This window comes from Cryptomeria japonica, chromosome 10, assembly GCF_030272615.1.
Source record: "Cryptomeria japonica chromosome 10, Sugi_1.0, whole genome shotgun sequence".
NCBI lineage: Eukaryota > Viridiplantae > Streptophyta > Pinopsida > Cupressales > Cupressaceae > Cryptomeria > Cryptomeria japonica.
The window spans coordinates 124,541,879-124,563,978 of NC_081414.1; the positions used below are offsets into that span (position 1 = coordinate 124,541,879).

At 33.9% G+C, this 22,100-nt stretch overlaps 2 protein-coding genes and 1 pseudogene across 2 annotated transcripts; 2 read left to right on the forward strand and 1 right to left on the reverse strand.

Moving 5' to 3' along the window:
* Positions 1 to 903: 903 nt before the first annotated feature.
* LOC131046601 (UDP-glycosyltransferase 72B1-like) lies at positions 904 to 1,335 on the forward strand. The gene has a single exon (XM_057980378.2). The coding sequence runs from the start codon at positions 904 to 906 to the stop codon at positions 1,333 to 1,335; it is 432 nt and encodes a 143-aa protein (XP_057836361.1).
* Positions 1,336 to 5,783: 4,448 nt separating this feature from the next.
* On the forward strand, positions 5,784 to 6,643 carry LOC131046602 (replication protein A 70 kDa DNA-binding subunit A-like). The gene is made up of 2 exons (XM_057980379.2): positions 5,784 to 5,959; positions 6,061 to 6,643. Exons 1-2 carry the CDS (start codon positions 5,784 to 5,786, stop codon positions 6,641 to 6,643), a joined length of 759 nt encoding a protein of 252 aa, XP_057836362.2.
* Positions 6,644 to 13,233: 6,590 nt separating this feature from the next.
* LOC131046626 (UDP-glycosyltransferase 72B1-like) lies at positions 13,234 to 14,950 on the reverse strand (annotated as a pseudogene).
* Positions 14,951 to 22,100: the final 7,150 nt, after the last annotated feature.

Below are 22,100 nucleotides of genomic sequence, written 5' to 3' on the forward strand. Positions count from 1 at the left end.
AGATTGGACTATTATCCCTCATAAATTCATTTAAAGTTGGCATACTTTTAGGACAAAGATTCTCTTTAGCATATGAAAAGATAGAAAATACACAATTCTTGTAGGATGCTTTGTTGATTGGCAATTTTCAATCTATCTAATGTGTTATTATAAATTCAAGTGCACTTGAGGTGGTCCACTTATAGGTTTTACTAGATCATTGGAGTAATATCCCATATACTATAGTTAGAGTTCTTCCAATTCCCTCCTCTTCTTGGGATCGGTCTCCTACTCGTGGTTATCGACATGGTCATATCCAACCTATTCATGGCTATTAGGAGATCCATTCAAAGGCCTCTCCTCCTCTTGTGAGAAGGGAGTGTGCTCAAGTGGGCTAGTTGTAGCTTGGAAACAAGCAATTTGCCTCTTTGTCTCCTATTAATGGGGGTTCTTCAAGCTAGCCAAACTCTTGCAAAAAATTTAAATTGTCCTTTTCCATTTCTCCTATCTAGATGATCGATGACAAAAAAGAAGAAAAAAATATTGAAATCAATGATAAATGAGACTATTCTATAATTACTCTAAATCTCATTAAAAAATGAGATAAATTGAATGACCCATATCCCCATTCTCCTCTTTTACTTTTGCTCTAATCATCTACTAACTTTGTTTATATTTTATGTTAGCTTATTCCAAAAATAAGTTTGTTTGAACTTTAAAAATGTGAACTTTTTTCACCATCTTAATTTTGTAAATATACATAATATTATTTCATAATTAGTAATAAAGATACTTAATTGGAAGACTTTAAGCTGTATGAACGAGCCTGCTACATGCTAAACTTTCACTTACAATATACCATTCCAGTACTCTCTGCCTTTGATTGAAAAGCCGCATCTCGTAATATTTCCTCTCACCAGGGGAATGGGGCATTTCCTTCCCTTGGCCGAGTTTGTAAAGAGGCTATCTAAATTTCATGGCTTCTCCATCACTTTCATCATCAGCAAGTGGATCTGGACATCTCAGCAACCCGCAGTTTTTCAACGATTGGCCTTCTCTGCTCTGGACATACACTTTACAGAGATTCCTCACATTACTGAGTATGAAGATGAGCAAAACATGAAACTTGCAACACGCATTTTGAAGTTCATGCTGAAAGCGAAGCCACACATTGAAAATGTCCTGCAATCGTTGTGTTCATCTGCGCCCGTCTCTGCTTTTATTACAGACCTCTTCTGTACAGAACTGTTTGACGTTACCGCCAAGCTGAAGATGCCAAGTTATATGTTCGTGTCGTCCTCTGATTCTTTTGTTTGCTTCATGTTACATTTTCCAAAGCTCGTTTCGGAGATTTAAGAAGTGCAGAGAGCGATGAGGGAATTGATGGAAAGAGAGGAGGGAAGAAAGGCGAGGGAGAAAATGAAAGAAGTGAAGGACAAGGCAAAGATTGCACTTGTGGAAGAGGGGAGTACAATGAAGGCCACAGCCAATGCAGCCACAGATTTATGACAGAGACCAAGCTTGACTCCCTTATTTGTTTGCTCGTGTAGATCAAATTTGTTGTTTGACACTGGCTGCTATGCCGTCTTCTTCTTTTTCTTTCTTTCGGTGCCGTGATTATTGTGGCTTTTCACATAGGCTAGGATGGCGCATTTTATTTATTTTTAATGGAGGTCCAGATTTGCCAGCTGCAAGTTTAGTAAGGGCATGAAGTAGTCTGCGAGCTGTCAATCCAGCGAGGATCTGTATGAAGTAGTTTTTGTCATTTAATATTAGACATTTTATTACTATGAAAAAAATGTAATTTTGTTAATTATACTGAAGGTGTCTCTTTATTTTGAATGGACAAATTCTTTTTTTCAAATCTATGATGCAGAACAATGGATAGTCATGCAAGATAATCAAAGAATTTATGATCATTAGATTTTATACTTTCTTTTTAATAAAATAAAATATGCTACTTGTATCACTTTCCATCCATTTACTTCGTCACCATTATTTACTGATTTATTGCTTTTTCCTTTTTCACAATTCCTTTTTCCGTTTAAAAAAAGTTTTTCATTTGTCACGACACCATTATTTATTTATTTATTTCCCTATGCATTCACGTATTTAATTTTGTTTGTCCTTTTTATTGATTGAACTTCTAAATATATTTAATTTATAAATTTTTGTTTTTATTTATCATTTATTTTAATAGTTGTTATATTATAATATATAAGATATAAATAATAATTAATTTAAATATATATATTCTATAGAGATTCTAATCTATTATATTTATAATATACTAGATATTAGTATATATTATATTATACAAAATCTAAATAATATTATATAATATATTTATATAATATAATATTATTATTTATATATAAGTTAAATTATAAATCAACAAGTTGTATTGATGGTTCAATTTTTTTAATAGATTTAATTTTTAATATTTGATTTTACTTGTTAAAAGTTAAATTTTAAAATTTTATTTATATAGTTTATTTTTAATTTTTTAACTTTTTCTAATAGAATCCTTTTGTCCAATTACCAAACATGATTGAGTTTATGTTGTACAACACATACTTTAATTTGGCTCTACACTATTTTGCATCCAAGTTTGTAGTGTACAATAATGAGTATACATACAAGTATATTATGCATTTCAATGTAAATCCCACATGGAGTAGATTGTTTTCCCTATGTTAGTTATTTTATTTCATAATAGATGCAACTTTGACAATGCATAAACTAAAACTCAATAGCTCATCTTGTAGAGTAAAAATAAAGTCAATTGCTAGTGGGATTCACTCCATCCATTAACATCATCCCTTGATAGTTATCAAATATAGGTGTTTTTGGTAACCCATTTCTTATAGCTTTTTATATAAATTTTACTATGTGATCAATATATTATTACTTACATTTTAAAGAACAAGCAAAGGCATACTAAATTTAAAAAAAAAAAAATCATATTTGACCTTGAATTCGACATGATAGTCTATATGAAAGAAGGATCGATCATGTAATTAATTTTGTTATTTTATATTCAGGATCTACAATTAATAGACATTTTTAGTCATGCAAGACAGTTGAAGCTATCTTAATCGTCTTTGTCTACAAAGTGCATTTAGTTGTCATTGGTCAATGTCTTAGTGTGACAGTAATAATCACTCCTATGACCAACAATTTCATGCAAACTATTGTCACCTAGATACATTTCTCCTCCATCAAACCATTGTAGGAAGACAATTTCTCCTTTTGAAGAGTCATGTGATAGGAAAAACATGATTTAATTAAATAAATACCTTTATCCTTCTCTCCTCTTTGTATTTATCTCTCCCTCTCCCTTTCCCTCACCATCTCCATCTCTCTCTCCCTTATTTCTATCTCCTTACCTCTCCCTACATCACCCTCCCTATTGCTCTCTATTTCTATATCTCATTAATTATCCTCTATCATCTAGACTCTTATTTTATCCCCAATTCTATTTCCTTACCCCTCTCCCTATCTCTCCCCCTATGGACCCCAATGTATTTGACAAATTTATCCAAAAAATAGACCAATCTTTTCCTAATTGACCTTCAAGACCTATTCGGTGTACCCATTGCACACTAAGGTGTGATTGCTAGTATGTATATATTCATCAATTGATCTCAAATCCTATAAATTCTCTATTCCTCATTCAATTCAAATTCCTTGTATCTCTTCTATGACTCCTCAGATCATCAAGAAGTCAATTTATTTTTCTCTATTTTTGCTATCATAGAAAAAATTAGCATGATCAAAACATGATGCTTTACACATAAGGGAGAGGATCCAGTAGTTATGCACCCTAACTTCACGCTTCTTGAAATCTTATGTGGAGATTGCAAATCACTTCCAAATTTTTTTTATAGCAACTTACTTGACAAGTCTCCTACTTATAACTAAGGTTTTAGGGCCACATCATCAAATATGATGCCACATCAACATGCTTTTTGTCAAGGTGTTGAAAACAACACCCACAAAAGGTGAGACTAATAGTCGTGCAAAAGGGGCCTCCATACTTGTGCAGCTGATGTGGCATCACATGATTGGTTGATTTTTACAACTAAAGGTATATTTCATCAAATTATGGGTATTCATCATCACCAATAAAAAATTTAAAGTCATAACTATTGGTGCAATATTGTCAAACAAATTAAACATTAAATCAACAACTTCTATCACAATAATTGGAACGGTCAACTACCTTATTATGATTACTTATTTTTATCCCTTACCAAATATGAAACCTCAAGATCTTCATCTCTACTTTTGTTTTAGATCTAGTGTATTATAATTTTAATAAAAAATCAAAAGGAGTGCTAGAATTAAATCAAATGTGGACTTGAATGCAAGATGTTTTATATTATTCAAAATGAACTTTTCAAAAAGAATACCATTGAAGTAAGTGTAACTTGGATTCACTTTGCAACTACCACCACCTCACTCACGTTGAAGGTCAATTTCGCTCGAGTGAGCGCTTGCTTGTCTCGGGCATCGAACTGGCCTTCTGGTCCATCTTTGCTCACAACACTCTTCTCATTTATTGTTGCATTAATACAGTGTGTTGTGCAAAGTTCTTATGGCCCAAGGTTTTTTGGGTTTTTCCCATTCTACAACGAGTGAAAAGTCATTTAAGGAGGCATTTAATGATTTCTTGGTCTGTCTTCTTCCACAATGTCCTTATACAAAACTCTAAAACATTGTATACATCAATTATAACATAATTTCAGATGTCAAAAATCATTTGTCACTATTTTATGTTTTTGTTTATAATTCTATTTGAAATATCATATACGGCAGCTATAGAGCTACCCTCAATTTCACAGGTCAAAAAATCACTTGTCTAGTCTAGTATTTATTTTTTATAATTATATATGGAAGAATCTTAGGCTAAAGGGGACACTAAAGACACTAGGAATATTGTATCATACTTTTGGTATATGGATGTTTACTTTAGTTGTTGTTGTTTTTTTCGTGTATATACTTACGACAATTTGAATACATGTGGGTGTTAATTTTTAATGTGTGTTTTTTTTTAAACTTTTTATGTTGATTTGATATTTAATCTATTTTTGTTCTCCTCTTTGTCTTATAGACATTCTGTGTTGTCTTACATAATCCATTCCCTAAATTCTAAAGAGTTTTAATCGCTATGTCATCTCCAACAAGTTCTATTGTTGGATCGCAATAGAATCCCCCAAAAACTTTGGTAAAATAATCCATTATCTGCAATTTCAAATTTGATGCTTAGAACATCATTTTCAGAATTTTCCAAGTACGGGAAAGTTGTATAGAAACTCCTTAGCCTTGTTGTCGGTCTGCAGATTTCCATTTTAATTTGTATGAAGCCATATTATGTCCATAACTAAAAAAAAAAAACTGATTCATATAGAAAGGCTTGGATGTACTTAGATGCATTCTCAAATTGGAAAATGCATAGAAATCTTCATCTATGTTTTCATTTTTATGTGAATGCATATTTAAATATATGAATTAACATAGACTGGCGTATGTGTGTATATATATATATATATGAAAATATATAATTTTGTGAAATTCATATCTATATTGGTGATATTAACATGGTTTTGTTGGATTCTTAAAAAACATTTAGTATTGACTGAGCTGTCCCATTTTGAAATAGAATGACTTACTATATGTATTCAGCCTTGTTGTTCTATCCTTGTAGGGACTTGAGTGACCTTACACCATATGATATCCGATCTATCAATGTTGGAGATGCCATCCCTTCACCATTGCTGCAAATTTTGTCATTTGAAAGAATGACAAATGATCAAGATCAGAATAAGAGATACAAAGTTGTCTTGTCTGATGGCACGTATATGCAATTGGCCATTTTGCCAACCAGATATACTGAATTATTGCATTCAGAGACCTTAAAGATAGGTTTTGTGTTGTTGTTGGCAACTTATGCTTGTAGATATGTTTGGAGCACGAGGTAGGATATGCGATATCTTTTCTTCCTTTCTCTTTACCAATTTTGCTATTGAGCTTAACTCCATTTATAAAATTGAACAATTTATTTTCTACCTTTTACAGGATTATAATTACATTCACTCTAGAGGTGAAAATTACAAATTGTCCCTTGCTTGGAAAACCTAGGTATTTGTTTAAAGAGAAAGAACAACAAATGTTAGTGCGAGAAACACCTCCTCCCTCTAAACGTGCTCTTAAATTTGGTGTAGACTTGCCATCTCCACAAAGCAATGCACCGGATAATATAAGCCCGATAAAAAGCCTAAACCCTTATCAAAGCAAATGGACAATAAAAGGGCAAGTTACAAATAATAGGAAAATGCACCAATATAGCACATCAAAAGCTAATGGTCAAGTATTTAGTTTTGATATCATAGATGATGAAGGATGTGAAATTAGGGTGACTTGTTTTGATGAAATAGCAGAATTGCATTACCATCGAGTGGAAGAAGGGGCATATTATGTTATTTCGAAAGGTTCTATCAAAGACGCAAACACAAAATATAACAAGTTGAATAGCCATCTAGAGATTGTTTTGATTGAGACCTCGGTTTTGAAGCGTTGTGTACCTAATGTTGCAGCTTCAGAGAAAAAATCTCGCTACACTCCAATTAATGAATTATTAACTGCAGCAACTACACTTTGATTGATGTTATTGGTGTCGTAGTAAATGTTGGTGACATTTCAATAATACATAGAAAGGATGGTAGTGAGGTGAAAAAAAGAATAGTGAAAATAAATGATATATCAACTTTCACAATTGACATTAATCTATGGGGAAAAGTATCCGAAGAGTTAAGTGAAGACTTGAAAAAATATGCATAGAGCTGCTACATTGTCATTCTGTCTGTACGGAATGCTCGGGTGGGCTATTTCAATGGCAAGGTTATCAATACCACAGCGGCAATAACTATAGATATAAACCCTTGCATCCCTGAGGCAGAAACCCTAAGAATGAGAGGAGAAATAACAACACACCTTCACCCAGAATCTGCAAGTAACAGCTTGATAAGTAGCCGATATAATAGAATGACAATTGTATCCATCCTTGAACATATGAGTGTTGCACCAGAGACTATTGAAACCAGTATTACCTGTTGTTCTTAGGTTCATAAAGGATGATCCATTCTATTATATAGCTTGTCCACTCCAAATCAATGGTAAAGAATGCAGAAAGAAGTGCAACAAGTTAAATGATAATTTATGGTTGTGCCCTAGATGCCAAACAATAGTGCCTGAATGCAACTATAAATACTCGTTGCAGATGAAGCTCGAAGATGCAACAGGGCAGCCTTTCGGCTAATGCATTTGATGAGGTTGGAATCCAACTATTCGCTGCTTCCACTAAGGAACTATATATATTGCAATATGATATGTCCACAAAAGAAACACCTTGATCCATAATTAATAGAGAGATGTTGATGCACTACACCTTTACGCTCTTGATTTCCACCGAAACATATAATTCAGAACGTAGATTGAGAGTCACAATTAACAAACTAGCAAAGGTTGATTATGAAGCTGAATGAACCAATTTGCTTGCAAAGATTGCTCGCCTAGATACAACTACATAATTCCATACACGAGGAAAACAATTTTTTTTGGCTTGTTCCATCTGTTTTATTCAGCTCCTTCACCTGCATTTGTTGCGATTACACAGTATTTAGTTCATTGGAACTCTCTTTTGGTTATTCCCAAGACCCTTTACTATCACGTATGGAGACAAATGAATACCGATTTAATGCACGTTGTTTTTTGGGGTCCTTGCCCAAAATTATTGTTGATTATTGTTTTGTCTGATTGCGGATAGTTATTTCAATACTTAAGTTTGTTGGGCACCTGTTTTGATGCTTACTTTTATCTCTACAGTCTTAGATTCTAGCAACCATTTGATGTTTTTATTAAACAATATTGTAGATATACATAATAAAATTTATATATACATCTATGCACGCAACCTTTTCTTCTCTGTACATTTATACATATGTAGACATGGGCATGTGCGCAAAGAATAAAAAAAAAAGGCTTCCTCTAGACAGACTAACGTTTCTACACATATATATATATATACTTAAATATATTTTTGTCTATGACTATTCAGCTATCAAAAAGAAGGTTGTCTTATTTCTTCTATGTGCTACTTGATTAAAATGTTTGCATGTATATAAGTGAATATAGATCAAATTGTAAACTAAATGTGTGCATGTGCATAAATAAACTTTACCCTGCTTACACTTTAGCTGAAAATACGAATCTCACAAAAAAAAAATCCTAATATGTGTTTTCCAACATTGTGCTTTTTCTTTGATGAACTATCTTTCTTTTTGAAATACATAATTGCATTTTGAACACTGTCTAGAATTATCTACATTGTTTTCATAAATGTTTTTATGCATATTTATCTACACAATTCTTGTATTTTCTGCAAACTCGTTTGCTCTTTCAAATTATAGAATTACCCAGGAATGTTTTGTTGTCAAAGTGTTAAACTCTTTTGTCCTCGTATTCTCATTGCAACCACCTTCCCTGAGGCATTAACTTGCTCTTTTTGTAAAAATAAAATACAACATACTTTCTTCTTGCATGCTACTTTCTGAATTGCATTCACTTTTCAATTTCACAACTATGTCATTAACGTATGCCTATCATAAAGATGAAAAAATTGTACGTTTATTTCTCATCTCCAATGAAAATCTATTGCTTCCATGTCTATCATTGTTCGAACTACAATTCTGGTCCAGAAATAGATGGAACCACTTAGATGCTTCATTATATTATTCGATTATATGTTTCAATTGTGGTTTTTGATTCATTTCTTTACTGCCTTTGTCTTCATAATTAGTGCAATTCATCTCTATGCTTATATACATATTGTTTTCTACTTTGCAAATTTAACTGGATCTATATGCATTCTTAAAACTTATATCTTTCCTTGTTCTCTTCATTTGGGTTTGAACAATTGATGTATATATACATTAAATTGAAAAACTATATATGGCCTGACATGTACAAGAACAAAAAAAAACAGTTGTTTTCTCTTAAGAAACCTTTTGTTGCATGTTGATCAGAATTTTGAAACCTACATGCATACTTGTACTAGAAGTATAGGCTTTGAATAATCAAATTTTCAACTCAATATTCATTGATTGATATAATTGTCATTTGATATAATGGCCACACCTACTCAAATATCTTTTTTTTTTAATTCTAGAAAAAGACACATTTTTGTTAAAGTAAATGAACAATAATACCAAGGAAGAACATGGTTACAACTTATAACTATGAAAATAAAGCTATTTTTTTATGTTTAACTAAACTATGTGACAAAATTGATCTTAAGAAAACTGTATCCCAATAATGCATCCCCAACTTGCATACAACCATTTTATAGTTCCATATTGAGGCTACCAAAAACTCTATAGCCAAGATTTATCATCAAACAAAATTTTTGTTGACATATTCATTCTCCATGGTTTGAAACAAGTCTTCTCTATTCCATAGTTTAGTTATTTTTAAATCATAAGTAGATAATGTTAAATAGAATCCTATCGAAGTATAGTCTATTTGAAAGAAACAAATTTTATATTCATCATATCCGACACAAGGGAAAGAAAGACCAACATGAGGTCTAATTTCAAACAATAAATATGGCCAACATGAGGGTGCAAACTAGGGAGACAAGCTTGGTTACTTTGGTAAATCTATGGCAACATTGACAATGGCCTTATCTATACTCCCACCTTCCATGATAACAATCTCGATGTTGTCCTTTTAACTTTGTCATTTTCTCCGTGGCCTTTGTTCCCTCCTCTCCTTAAATCTATAGCTACCTTGTCCATCCTTTGTTTGGCAACAAGAGGCCAAGTGATCATGGGAACTCCACAAGAGACACTTTCTAGGGCAAAATTCCACCCAATGAGAAAGGAAGATCCATGTAGAGAGGTGAGAAAAATAGGGATTTGGTGGAGCCAATTAATTTGCTCACTTGATAAAATAGTTTTGTTTCTCAGTGTCACAAATAGAACAAACGAGGGAGGCTACTTATTTAACCATCACAGGCACCTGGGCTTGTTGGGAGCATTAGAGTTTGTGAACATCAACAAGCCGATTGGATAGATGGAGAGAAATGTACAGGTGTTAATGAGAATCCCTAATACTGATGAATAATGATGAAGAGTAAATACTCAACAGATATTGAGAGAGGGGGGGGGGGAATCAGTATTTGCAAAAACTTCTTTAGCAAATTGAACTGCAAAGACTGCACTGACTAACTGGTAAATAACATCACCAATCTAAAACAGGGCACTACCGGTAAAACACAGTGAGATTGTGAAAGACATAAACCTGTAACACTTAGATCTCCACACAACCTAATGTCTCATTTCCACTTCACCCATATGCATAAATAGGTAATACATCATGAAAAATATAATGACCACTAGTTTAACATGCTTTACCACTTGACAGAAAATACTAAGACATCACATAAAAAAGCATCACACATGACACACTTATTTTTCACGTGGAAACCCAATTGGGAAAAACCACGGTGGGGATGAATACCCACAAGTTGTTCTTGAACTCTTCTGAAGTCCACTTTGTTAGGAGCCTAATCAGGTTAAGGACTTTACAATAGGTTTTGCTAGGAATCGATCCTGCTAGGGATCACTCGGTTAAGGGATGGCTAAATACCCGATTAAAGGTTAGAACCCTGTTAAAGGTTACCTCGCAAGAGAATTTGAAGAACTCATTGATTTGAGTCACCTTGTTAAAGGATTTACACAAAGCCTGTTAAAGCTACGCAGTTAAGGGATTTTCCAACTACTGAAATGGTTAGAAGTCAACAGGTAATACACTGATTTGATAACAACACTCAATGCCAATGCAGATCCACTTTAGTTCCTTTACTTCTGCAATCACACTCTATAGGTATCTACACACTTCTCTGGTCTGGCAAGAATCAAGTATCTCTTCACATGGATACACACATAACATTTGCCAACAACTCCAAAATGTGAATCATCATCGACCTTATAGGAAACAGATAGGTCGGTAGCATAAACCCTAAACCCTAAACATTTAGGTTATCAATACAGTCGGTCCAATCCTGACCATTCAAACACATTGCATAGAATAAAACAATCTTGAACAAATCTCAAGACATTCTCCATCGCTCGTTCTTTGCCTCTTCTGGAAGTTGATAACCCATCACGCGCTCTCCATCGTTTACTGGGACTTCGTACATTCTCGAGGTAGATAGGATCAATCTTCTTCATGCAAGATCCTCAAGGAAATTCTTCACGCGCACAAGGCTGACGTGGCAACACGATTTGATCTTCATTTCAATGCTAACCCATCACAGGATGTCGTTAGTCAAATCACACAGACTTGAAATGCATCAATCGGAAACCTTGAAGCCGAGACTACCAACTAGTAGTCATAACAAATGAAACCCCGATATTGGTTCACCTATACCAATTCACATCATCATACCAGTTCTCTTGCCAGTTTGCTTTCTTCAATATACCGATTCGTTCTTTAGCATATTGACATCAATGACAACATACAATATCATCATGTCATCAAACTATGCACATATGCCAACAATATATCATCATTGTTGATTTTGTCAACATCAACAAGCCTATTGGATAGATGGAGAGAAATGTGCAGGTGTTAATGAGAATCTTTAATACGTCCTTGAAGCAGAAAGCATGGTGGATTGATCATTTGAATGTAAAATTTAGTTTATCCTGAATGGTAGGGTAAATCCATGGGATGAATCAACATAAACCTTAATATCTCCACTTCAAAATTGACATTTTTTTAAATGAAATCTCCATCTATAAAATAAACTTTTGAAGACGTAACACAAAATAAAGAAAAGAAGTGAAGGCTAAATGGAATAAATAAGACAAAGCAAAGAGAGAAAAAATGTGAGAATCAAAGGAAGCATGATAAATTGGAGTTTTTATTGGAAGAACTATGGTGGATGTTGGTGTAGTAGAGACAGGTAATAATAGGAAAGCAAAGGAAAAAAGTCAAGACAAAGGTATTCAATGGTTGTTAGAAAAAAAAAAATGGTGGGAATATATATTCATTTTGTGGACAAGAGTTCCTTTTAGAGAGGAAATCCTTAAAGTCTATGATTAGTTAGAGGATAAAGCTACTAGAAGAAGGAAAGATTTAATTCCTTGAAAAGTTGGTAGAATTATTAGTGGATTGAAGACTTCTAAATGTGTTGTGCAAATAATTTGAGAGAGGGGGAGAGAGAGAGTAAATGGGATAAATATGTTGAGTTGTGTTATCGCGAAGAAGGGGAAAGTATTGATGATCATCTTGAAATATGAGAAGATTTAGAAGACAACAATAAAAGATAATGCAATGCATCACTAGAATCAACCCAAGATGTAGTAGTTATGCAAGAATTCAACATTAGATGTGAAATGACAATAGAGATGGAGACCTCTTAAGGACCCATGTTTGATAAGGGATTTGAAGAATTAATCATAAAGAAGATAGGTCTAACTTATCAAGATATGGGGAAAATAGAAAGAAAATAAATGACAAGAAAGATAATTTATGGTTCAACAAATAGTTCAAAGTAAAGACATAAGTTATGTGAAAAACTATAGAAGTACCCAACAAGATGGAACAACATGATAATCAAATTATTGAATTCTTTGAACTGGGAGGTTCACTTTTTTAAAAATGTACAAAAAATAATGTAATCTACAATTAATTGTTGATTAATTCTTACTTACTATCAAATTTAGTCATACTTATTTTTGGGAGATTTAGTTAATTATAACTACTACTATTGATTAGTTAAGAGCTCTTCATTTTTGAAACAGTATTTTTTATTTATTAGAGGGGGCTATTGTTGAGTTCCGGTGGGAAGGTTTTTTTTGGGTAAAGAAGATAAGAGAGATCTCATGTTAAGGAAATGTTGATAATAATGCATATTTCGTCAGCATTTCTGAGCTTCCTATACGTTGAATCATGATTTAAAATAGTGTGATATCTTTTTTGGGTATTTACTTGAAGTTTATCTGCAAGATACAACTTTTGTCTGCTTTAGATGGTCAATGGGTGTTACATTGTGACTCCCACTGAGACCAAATGAAAGCGTTTCTCAACTTCTATAAATCAGCATTTTACATTCCAAGCTTAGGCTGCCAAACATTCTGTATAAATTGCTATGATAAAAACAGAACGTTTATAGGATTCGAGAACAACTGATTAACAAAATTTTATTCTTGATAGTACTACAAGACAACGTTCAACCAAATAAAATGCCCCATCCTAGCCTCTGTGAAAAGCAACAAATTTCACAGTAATCGCGGCACCGAAAGAAAAGAAAAAGAAGAAAGACGACATAATAGCCAATGTCAAACAACAAATTTGACCTACATGAGCAAACAATTAGGGAGTCAAGCTTGGCTTCTGTGATAAATCTGCAGCTGCATTGGCTGTGGCCTTCATTGTACTCCCCCCTTCCATGAGTGCAATCTTGGCCTTGCTCTTCAGCTCCTTCATTTTCTCCCTCGCCTTTCTTCCTTCCTCCCCTTCCATCAATTCCCTCACTGCTCTGTCCACTTCTTCTCTCCTCACAAATCCATTGCTTTCTATCCTCAATCCTACGGCTACCTGAATCTGCTTCACCAATATGACCCTGTTCATCTTCTGTTCGGCATAAAGAGGCCAAGCGATCATAGGAACTCCATGTGACACGCTCTCCAGCGTAGAATTCCACCCGCAGTGTGAAAGGAAGCCTCCAGTAGACGGGTGAGAAAGAACAGGGATCTGAGGAGCCCAATTAAGAAGTACCAGCCCTCGGTCACTGGTTCGAATCTCAAAACCCTCCGGTAAGAGCTGAGAAATATCAGTTTCCAGAGAAGAAGAATCCCCAGATTTGTGCCCGCGCAGAACCTAGAGGAACCGGTGGCCACTGGCTTCCAATCCAATCGCCAGATCAGTAATTTGCTCCCTCGAGAAAACGCCTCCGCTTCCAAATGCCACAAACAGGACGGACAAGGGAGGCTGCTCATCTAACCATTTCAGGCACCTAGACTCGTCGGGAACATCAGAATCTGTGAACATCAAGGGGCCTATTGGATAGATTGGGGGTGTTGCAGGCGTGCTTAGGGTTTCCATGGCTTCCTCCTCCAGTTCAGCAAATGTGTTAATGAGAATCCCTGTTGCTTCCCTGCAGTGGGAGGCATGCTGAATAATCCATTTAAACGCGGAATCCGATCGGTCCTGGACGGAATTGATCAGATCTTTGGCAGGAATCGGCGGAAGCCCCGGTATCTCCACCTCAAAATCGGCGTCTTTAAATGAAATCTTAATCTCCGAAACGAGCTTGGGAAGATGCAACATGAAGCAAACAAAAGCCGCAGAGGACGGCACGAACATATAACTTGGCATCTTCAGCTTGGCGGTAACTTCAAGCAGTTCTGTACAGAAGAGGTCTGTAACAAAAGCAGAGACGGGCGAAGATGAACGCAACGATCGCAGGACATCTTCAATGTGTGGCTTCGCTTTCAGCATGAAGTTTGAAATTTGTGTTGTAATTTTCAAGTTTTGCTCATCTTCATCTTCAGTGATGTGAGGAATCTCTGTAATACGTATGTCCGGAGCAGAGGAGGCTAATCGTTCAAGCAGTGCAGGTTGCTGGGATGTCCACACCCACTTGCTGATGATGAGAGTGATGGAGTAGCCATGAAATTTAGAGAGCCTCTTTACAAACTCAGCTAAGGGAAGGAAATGCCCCATTCCCCTGGTTAAGGGGAAAATGGCGATGTGCGGCTTCTCCATCAAAGGCAGAGAGAGGTAGTGCTACAGGAATTGTAAATTGTCAAAGTAAACGTATAGGTACAGGCTATGCACTTGGCCATCTTGTCTTGTATCAATGCATGTTTGTCTATTGGTGGGAATCGTCATGTCTACGTCTGACGCTTTCCCACGTAGGCCTTCGCTTAACCGGCACATTCTACGCGCTGAGGGTTTAGATTTTAAGTGGCTGGGCCCACAACTCCCTTCAACCGTCATGGCCTTTACCGTGCTGTTTCCTTTCACGTCCACCGTTTGACGTTTACCGTTCTCGCAAGTCTTTGCCGTAATAACTTTGTTTGTGCTGTCGGCAGGAGCTTGCAATCCCACGTTCATTGAGGGAGGAGGTTGTTATAAAATACATAAAAGGTTGGACAGAGTAGAGCATCTACGCTCTTTAATCTATCGAACAGCACTAGGTATGCCTATACTAATATAAAACTAGCAATTGCGCCTCCCTCTGCAATGGGTATGAGGTAGGTAGGAAAAAATTATTTTACTTTTTTATATACATTTGTACAATACATGTGATCAGTTGCTAGGGAATCAAGAATTATGTTCTTTGTGCAATAGAGGTGTTAATGGAGAATTGATAGCTTCAAATAAACTATTCATCCACTTATAAGGATCTAAAAATGAATTTAAAAACCTTTGAATCAGGGAGATAATTGGGAGCAAGATGAGAGAAAAGAAGAGGGGTAAGGAGATAGAGATAAAAGGGAAGGATAGAGATGAAGGTGGAGATGAATATATATATGTATATCTGTGTGTGTGTGTGTGTGTGTGTGTGGAGAGAGAGAGAGAGATAGAGAGAGAGAGAGAGAGAATAGTTAAAAAAGATATGGATAAAAAGAGATAGACAGAGGAGAGGATGATAGAGAGAGAAATAGAGAAAGATATAGAGCGGGGGAGATGAAGGGAGAGGAGTGAATGAGAGAGATGGATAGGGAGAGAGATAAATACATAGGGATATATAGGATATGAAGAGAGAGAGAGAGAGAGAGAGAGAGAGAGAGAGAGAGAGAGAGAGAGAGAGAGAGAGAGAGAGAGAGAGAGAGAGAGAGAGAGAGAGAGAGAGAGAGAGAGAGAGCATTGGAGATGGAATGAATAAGAGAATGCTAGAGATAATGAGATGTAGATAGAGATGGGGAATGACAGATAACATGATAAAGATAGAGGGGGTAGAGTGAGAGAGAAAGATAACATAGAAAAGTAATATCAAGAGGTATAGAGAGAAAGTAGGAGAGATAAATGGATAGATGGAGTGAATAAGAGAGAGATATATAAAGCTAATGAGACATAGATAGAGTGGAGAGGGAGAGATAGGAAGATAGAGATACAAGGAGAAAGAGAGAGATAAACAAGGTGATAAAGAAAAGTAATAGAGAGCGTGAGAGGTTAGAGATAGACATATGGAGATAGGGAGGGAGAAATAGGGAGTACGCGTGAGTGAGAGAGAGATCTAGAGATAGATATCGAGATAGAGAAATAGGGAGAGTGTGTGAATGAGAGAGAGAAATAGATGGAGAGACAAAGATATATCTAAATAGATGGAGAAAAAATAGGGATAAAGGAGAAGTGTATAGATATAGAAACATGGAGTGATAAGAAGAGAGGGAATCCGAGGGATAGAAAGAGGGAGAGATAGAGAGACAAATATAATGGAATTGATAGAGGGGAAAGAGAGAGATGCAAAGAGAGGTAGGGGATAGAGATAGGGAGACAAAGATATATATATATATATATATATATATATATATATATATATATATATATATATATAGGTAGAGATGGAAGGAGAGAGGAATAGAGGGAGAAATAAAGATAGAAAGAGGGAGAGACAAAGAGAGGGAGATATGAAGGGATATAAAGATAAAGATAAGATGAGAGGTGGAGAGAGGGATACATAGAGATATTTATGGGAAGAGATGCTTTCGATGTAAAAAATCATTATGTTGTTTAATCTATCACATCAATTTATATATGTTATGTCTTTTATACTCTTTCACATCTGCGATTATTAATTTTTGTTTTTCTTTTAACATTTTAATAATTAATATTATTAAAAATAATTAAAACAATCTGTCAACTTTAAGTTAAATTTTTTTTTTTATTAATAATAAATTTCTTAAATGATTTAGTAAAAAATAAATTGTTTTCATTCATAATTGATATTTACCAAAAATAAATTTAGTTTTAAAGATATTTAGATAATAGTAATAAAAATAAAGTAATTATCAATAAATAATCAATAAAAATAAAAAAATTCAATGATACTTTTGTTTCTTAATAGTTGGAAAGTTTGATAAATACATTTTATAATGTTACTCATTATTTTATAATTATATTTTGGTTTTCTTTAAAAATACAATTAAAATCTTGAGAATATTCTATTAAATAAAATGAATGATTTTATATAGATTAACATTTGTTTGATAGGAAAGGTTCATTTCTCTCAAATTTCAGTCTTAACTGCAAAGAAAGTTGTATTTTTTAATAAAAATTCAATCAATAAAATCGACTTTGACTTCCTATTAATTTAAAAGATGCACCCACAAAGGGCTATTATTAAGTGGCATTCAATTCAATGGCTAAAAATTAAATATAAGATGACTATTTACCACTTTTTGGTGCTGATAATGTGTGAAATTACTATTGACTAATTAACCATTGAATTGAATGATGTTTGACTAATATTTTTTACACCATAATGTTTTATTTATTTAATCAATATATACTTTAATATTTTAGTTGTACTATTTCCCTTAAGATATCTTATTGAATCTCTGTTTACAAGATTATATATACCAATTAAGTTCTATTCCCTCTAATATATTGTATAAACTTATTATCTTAAAGAATTTATTTATGTTGCTAATAAAAATAAAATAATTATTTATTCTTTTGTCTAAATGAAAAGTAAAATTATCATGTTATATAAGAATTAAACTATTTGATATTTGAATAAGATTTAATCATATATTAAAATTTTAAATAACTTTTAACCTATAACAAAATTTTGCAATATATATATGGTCGATAATAAAAGTATTTATTATTGAAAATAAAAGAGTCTACATCTTGCATGAGAAAGTTTAACTTCCAGCCACCCAAAAAAACCACCCATCCAAACCACCCATATAAAACCAAAACCTGCCAACCAAACCACCCTTTGAAACCATCAATCCCAAACCCATTACATGATCAATTTGAGCTCCAAAAATTTGCTCGTTTACACAATTACAGTTCAGATTTAACAAGGAAATTAAAAACCTATTCGTTGTCTGACCATAAAAAGATCATTTTACATACATGGATTAACCCCACCTAAGCATACAAACAAAGACCATTAAAGCTTAAAGTAATTTAGCTTGAACTACCCAAGATTACTACTAAATCTTGCTCATCATCCGCCTTCTTCTTCCTTGACCGCAACTTTCTACGCTCCACAAGCCCCGCCTCCTCTTTGTCTTGGTTCAGAGCTACCTCAACCTCCATCAGTTGCACAAAAAACTTCAAATCTTTCCAGTCTCGTCTCGCCTCCTCTCTGCAACATGCCTTGTATCGCTCTTCAGGCTATCTAATAGATGTAATACATCTATTGAAAACCTCATGGTGCAAATTCTCTATTCCCTCTCTCACATCGAAACCCACTCTAGGTATTGCCCATTCCCAGATTGAATACATTCCCAAAATGTATTCCCGTGGGACTATAGCCTCCATTACCCACTTAACCTGCACCACTGAATTCTCTAGGTCCACGCCCCATGCCACAATCAGGGAGTATACATCCATGTTCATTTAGTATCTATGTCTCAAATCACCAAACGAGTTGCCCATAATCAACTGTACACACTTCACCAATCTGTCATCCTTAAACAAAAACATTCCCTTCAACCTCCTTTATGATACAGAGCCAAAGAAGGGACAAAGTTACTTCTTCATTTTCAGTGTAAAATTTGCTTCCATGGATCCCAGTTTCAATAGTGGTACCACCTTACTTCGAACCCATTATAGGCAAATAACATCGCTAAGACCTATAAAAGTTACTTCTCAAAGAGCTACCACCGATTCCAAAAAAAATGCTTCCATAAATGCACTATACAAACCTTTCCCCGCCACCTTTCTAAAATCTCTTATCAGGATTTGGCATGCTTTTCAATAAAACTTCATAATTGCAAGTTCATTAATGCTTCATACTTGCTAACAAATTTTCAAACATCCTCTTCCAATGGAATAAATTTGAAATCTTCTACCTTTGTTTCACCAACTTTATCAAATGATACTGCCCATTTAGAAAGTTTATATGCTTCCACATTCCCCATTCTTTTGACATGGCTAATTTTAAAGTCTTCAAAGGTTGCCAACTCTTCTACTATGGTGGAAATTTTATTCTGAAGATGCCACACATCAATATTTCCCCTCATAATTGCTCAAGTTATGATTAGGTAGTCCCCTTTTAAGTGTATTCTTTGAGCTCCCAACATCTTGCCAAATCTTATTGTTGCTAAAGCAGTGATGCTTCAGCCACATTGTTCGTCCCCACCTCCAACTTCTTCGCCCCCAAAGCCAAAATGTTGCCATTCCAATCCTAAGCAATGAAGCCCACCCTTGACGGTCCAGGATTTCCTCTCGAAGCTCCATCAAAGTTAATCTTCCACCACCCCTCTAATGGTTTTTCCCATGTGACATTAGTGGACACACTTGGAGGTGAATTAAATCAGCCATGCCACTTAACGAGTCGTAATCTAATCTAATCTAATATTTTATTTAGGTGAAGTCCATATAAATTTTTTACTCACCTTTCTATTTTAAAAATCTTTCCACTTATATTGTACCCTTAAGATATTAAGGGTATACTTTTCTCTTTTTCATATATATATAATATTTGTTTTCCAAACAATCAACAATGTTAAAAAAAGATATGATTCAAAGATAATGTTTTATGTATGAGGATAAGTCTTTCTAAAGAATTTTTTTTTTATATCTTATATAGTTTCAATTTCAAATTATGTAAATTTGAATATTACAAACGATAAAGGCTAAAGTCCACTTGATATGGCAAAACACATAGCATCCCAAAACTAGTTCATTAGAATACTACTTTTCAATATATAATTGTATTTATATGTTTCAAAACATACTCAAATATAAACATGCATTTGAATGAGTATAATGATTTCGCTATTACAAATTCTTACAAATAAGAATAAAAAACCATAAAATCATTTGTTTATATAAAATTAACTTTATAATGACAATTTAAACATATTTTAGTATTACTAAAGATTTAGAACACTAGGCCAATGATCTCAAAAAAGAAAAAAATAGTTGGCAAACTACATCCACAAGCTTCTTATTCTAATTGCCTTTTTCACCTGATTTTAGTTTATGGACCTAAATCTATAATGGGGAAAAAATACCTTTGGGATAATATCTCCCGACTTTTGGATAACTTCCTCGACATTCCCTTCATAATTGGAGGTGATTTTAATGCAATCTTGTCCCTCTGAGACAAGACGGGTGGTATCATCCCCCTGTTAAAACTATGCGGGTTTTTTTTGAATTTGTTGGTTCTAATGGTCTAAAGGATTTTATACCATCAAATGGTAATGTTACATGGACCAATAGAAGGAAAGTTTTTTTACATATTACAGAAAGACTAGAGAGATTTTTTGCCAATCCAAGCTGGTGTTCAGTATTTGTATAGCTATGTAGTAGAATAAGGGAAGATAATTCCAAAAAATAGAAAAAAGAGACTTCGAATGAATGTTCCTTTTTATTCCTTTTTTGGAAATTTCCATAAGAGGAATAAAAGTGACCTTCGTTTGAAGGTCCCTTTTTTCCATTTTTTAAAATTTCCATATAAGGAATAAAAAGAGACTTTTGTTCAAAGGCCCCTTTTTTTCATTTTTGGAGATTACCATCATTCGAAGGTTTTCATGCTTTGAGCAAAGGTCCATCTTTGAATGAAGGTACTTTATAATGTACCTTCGAAAGAAGGTACCTTTGCTTCAAGAAAAACCTTTGAAACCTCCGTTCGAGTTCAAAATGTTAATTTTTATTCATCCACGAGTTTGTAACCCACTACTGTGGGATCACCTAGTATAATATTTTGAAATTAGGTCCAAATTTGTTTATGTGCATGACATGTTTATTCTCTTATACTGTGTGTTCATTTATGTCCCTTACAATCTTTCATAACTATGAGATGACAATATTAAAAATTACCTTGGAAGGACTATCATTTCATTGTAAACAAACAAATTCTCTTAGGTCAAGTCCTACAATTTAATGTGCAAAAATTTGAAGATGACAAGAAAGAGTCGTAAAATGAGGTATAGATATTTTTTACTCTTTTTAGTATATTTCAAATCCAACTATTGTTGTTGATTACTCATCTGATTCTCTAGTATGAGAGGATTTCGATTGATACTTGGATTATTAGAATGAGTGCATCGAGTGTCTCTAAATATAAGGACATAGCAAGGCATCATGCAAATTTATGTTTAGTTGGAATGAAGCAAGAGTCCACCAAATTTGAATTTGAAAGGAGCAAAGCTACAATTTGAGGTCAACCTCGTGACCATAGAAATGACCTTGGTCATGAAAGGGCTCAAAACAATATTAAAAAAATGTAGTTATGAAAGCATGTGTATTTTATGCATGTAATAAATATCACGATAAGGTGAATGCACATAAATGAGGTATAAGGTAAGTGCATAGGAATTTGTAGAATAGGCAAGTACATTTCATAGGGGTATGAGACTCAACTTTATATAAAATATCACTTATCAATATATTTTTGCATTAAAGAACTCCCCTTGAAATAATCCCAAAGGCTTTTATTCAAGGACATCAAATGACATGACAATAATCTTGAAAACTCACTCTCAATGAGTCCTCCACTTGAAAACTTAGAAACAAGGTTGAGTAAAAAATATTTTGTTAGTTTTTTGTTCTCTTAATAAAGAAAATTTACAACTTCAACCAACCTTGTGTTAAATTTTTTGTGAAACATGTATGCTTGAGAACTTTTTTCTTTTGATGAAACTAATTACAATCTTCTTTTATTTTTATGTAAGATTTTTATTTTGGTTAGTAATCACTATAACCTATTTATTTTTAGTAAAATTTGATTAGAGTGAGAGAGACTTAAAAGTATAGGCTTTGAATAATTAAATTTTCAACTAACAAGCACTCAATGACTATTGATCAATTGAATCACGAATCGATGTACTGACCACACCCACTCAAATATCTTTTTA

What these genes read in the sequence shown, in the direction of transcription:
- LOC131046601 (XM_057980378.2), top strand. Translation starts at nt 904, where the DNA reads ATGGGGCATTTCCTTCCCTTGGCCGAGTTTGTAAAGAGGCTATCTAAA.
- LOC131046602 (XM_057980379.2), top strand. Translation starts at nt 5,784, where the DNA reads ATGACAAATGATCAAGATCAGAATAAGAGATACAAAGTTGTCTTGTCT. An exon ending in AGATATGTTTGGAGCACGAG is followed by an intron (nt 5,960 to 6,060) that starts GTAGGATATGCG and finishes TACCTTTTACAG; the next exon opens with GATTATAATTACATTCACTC.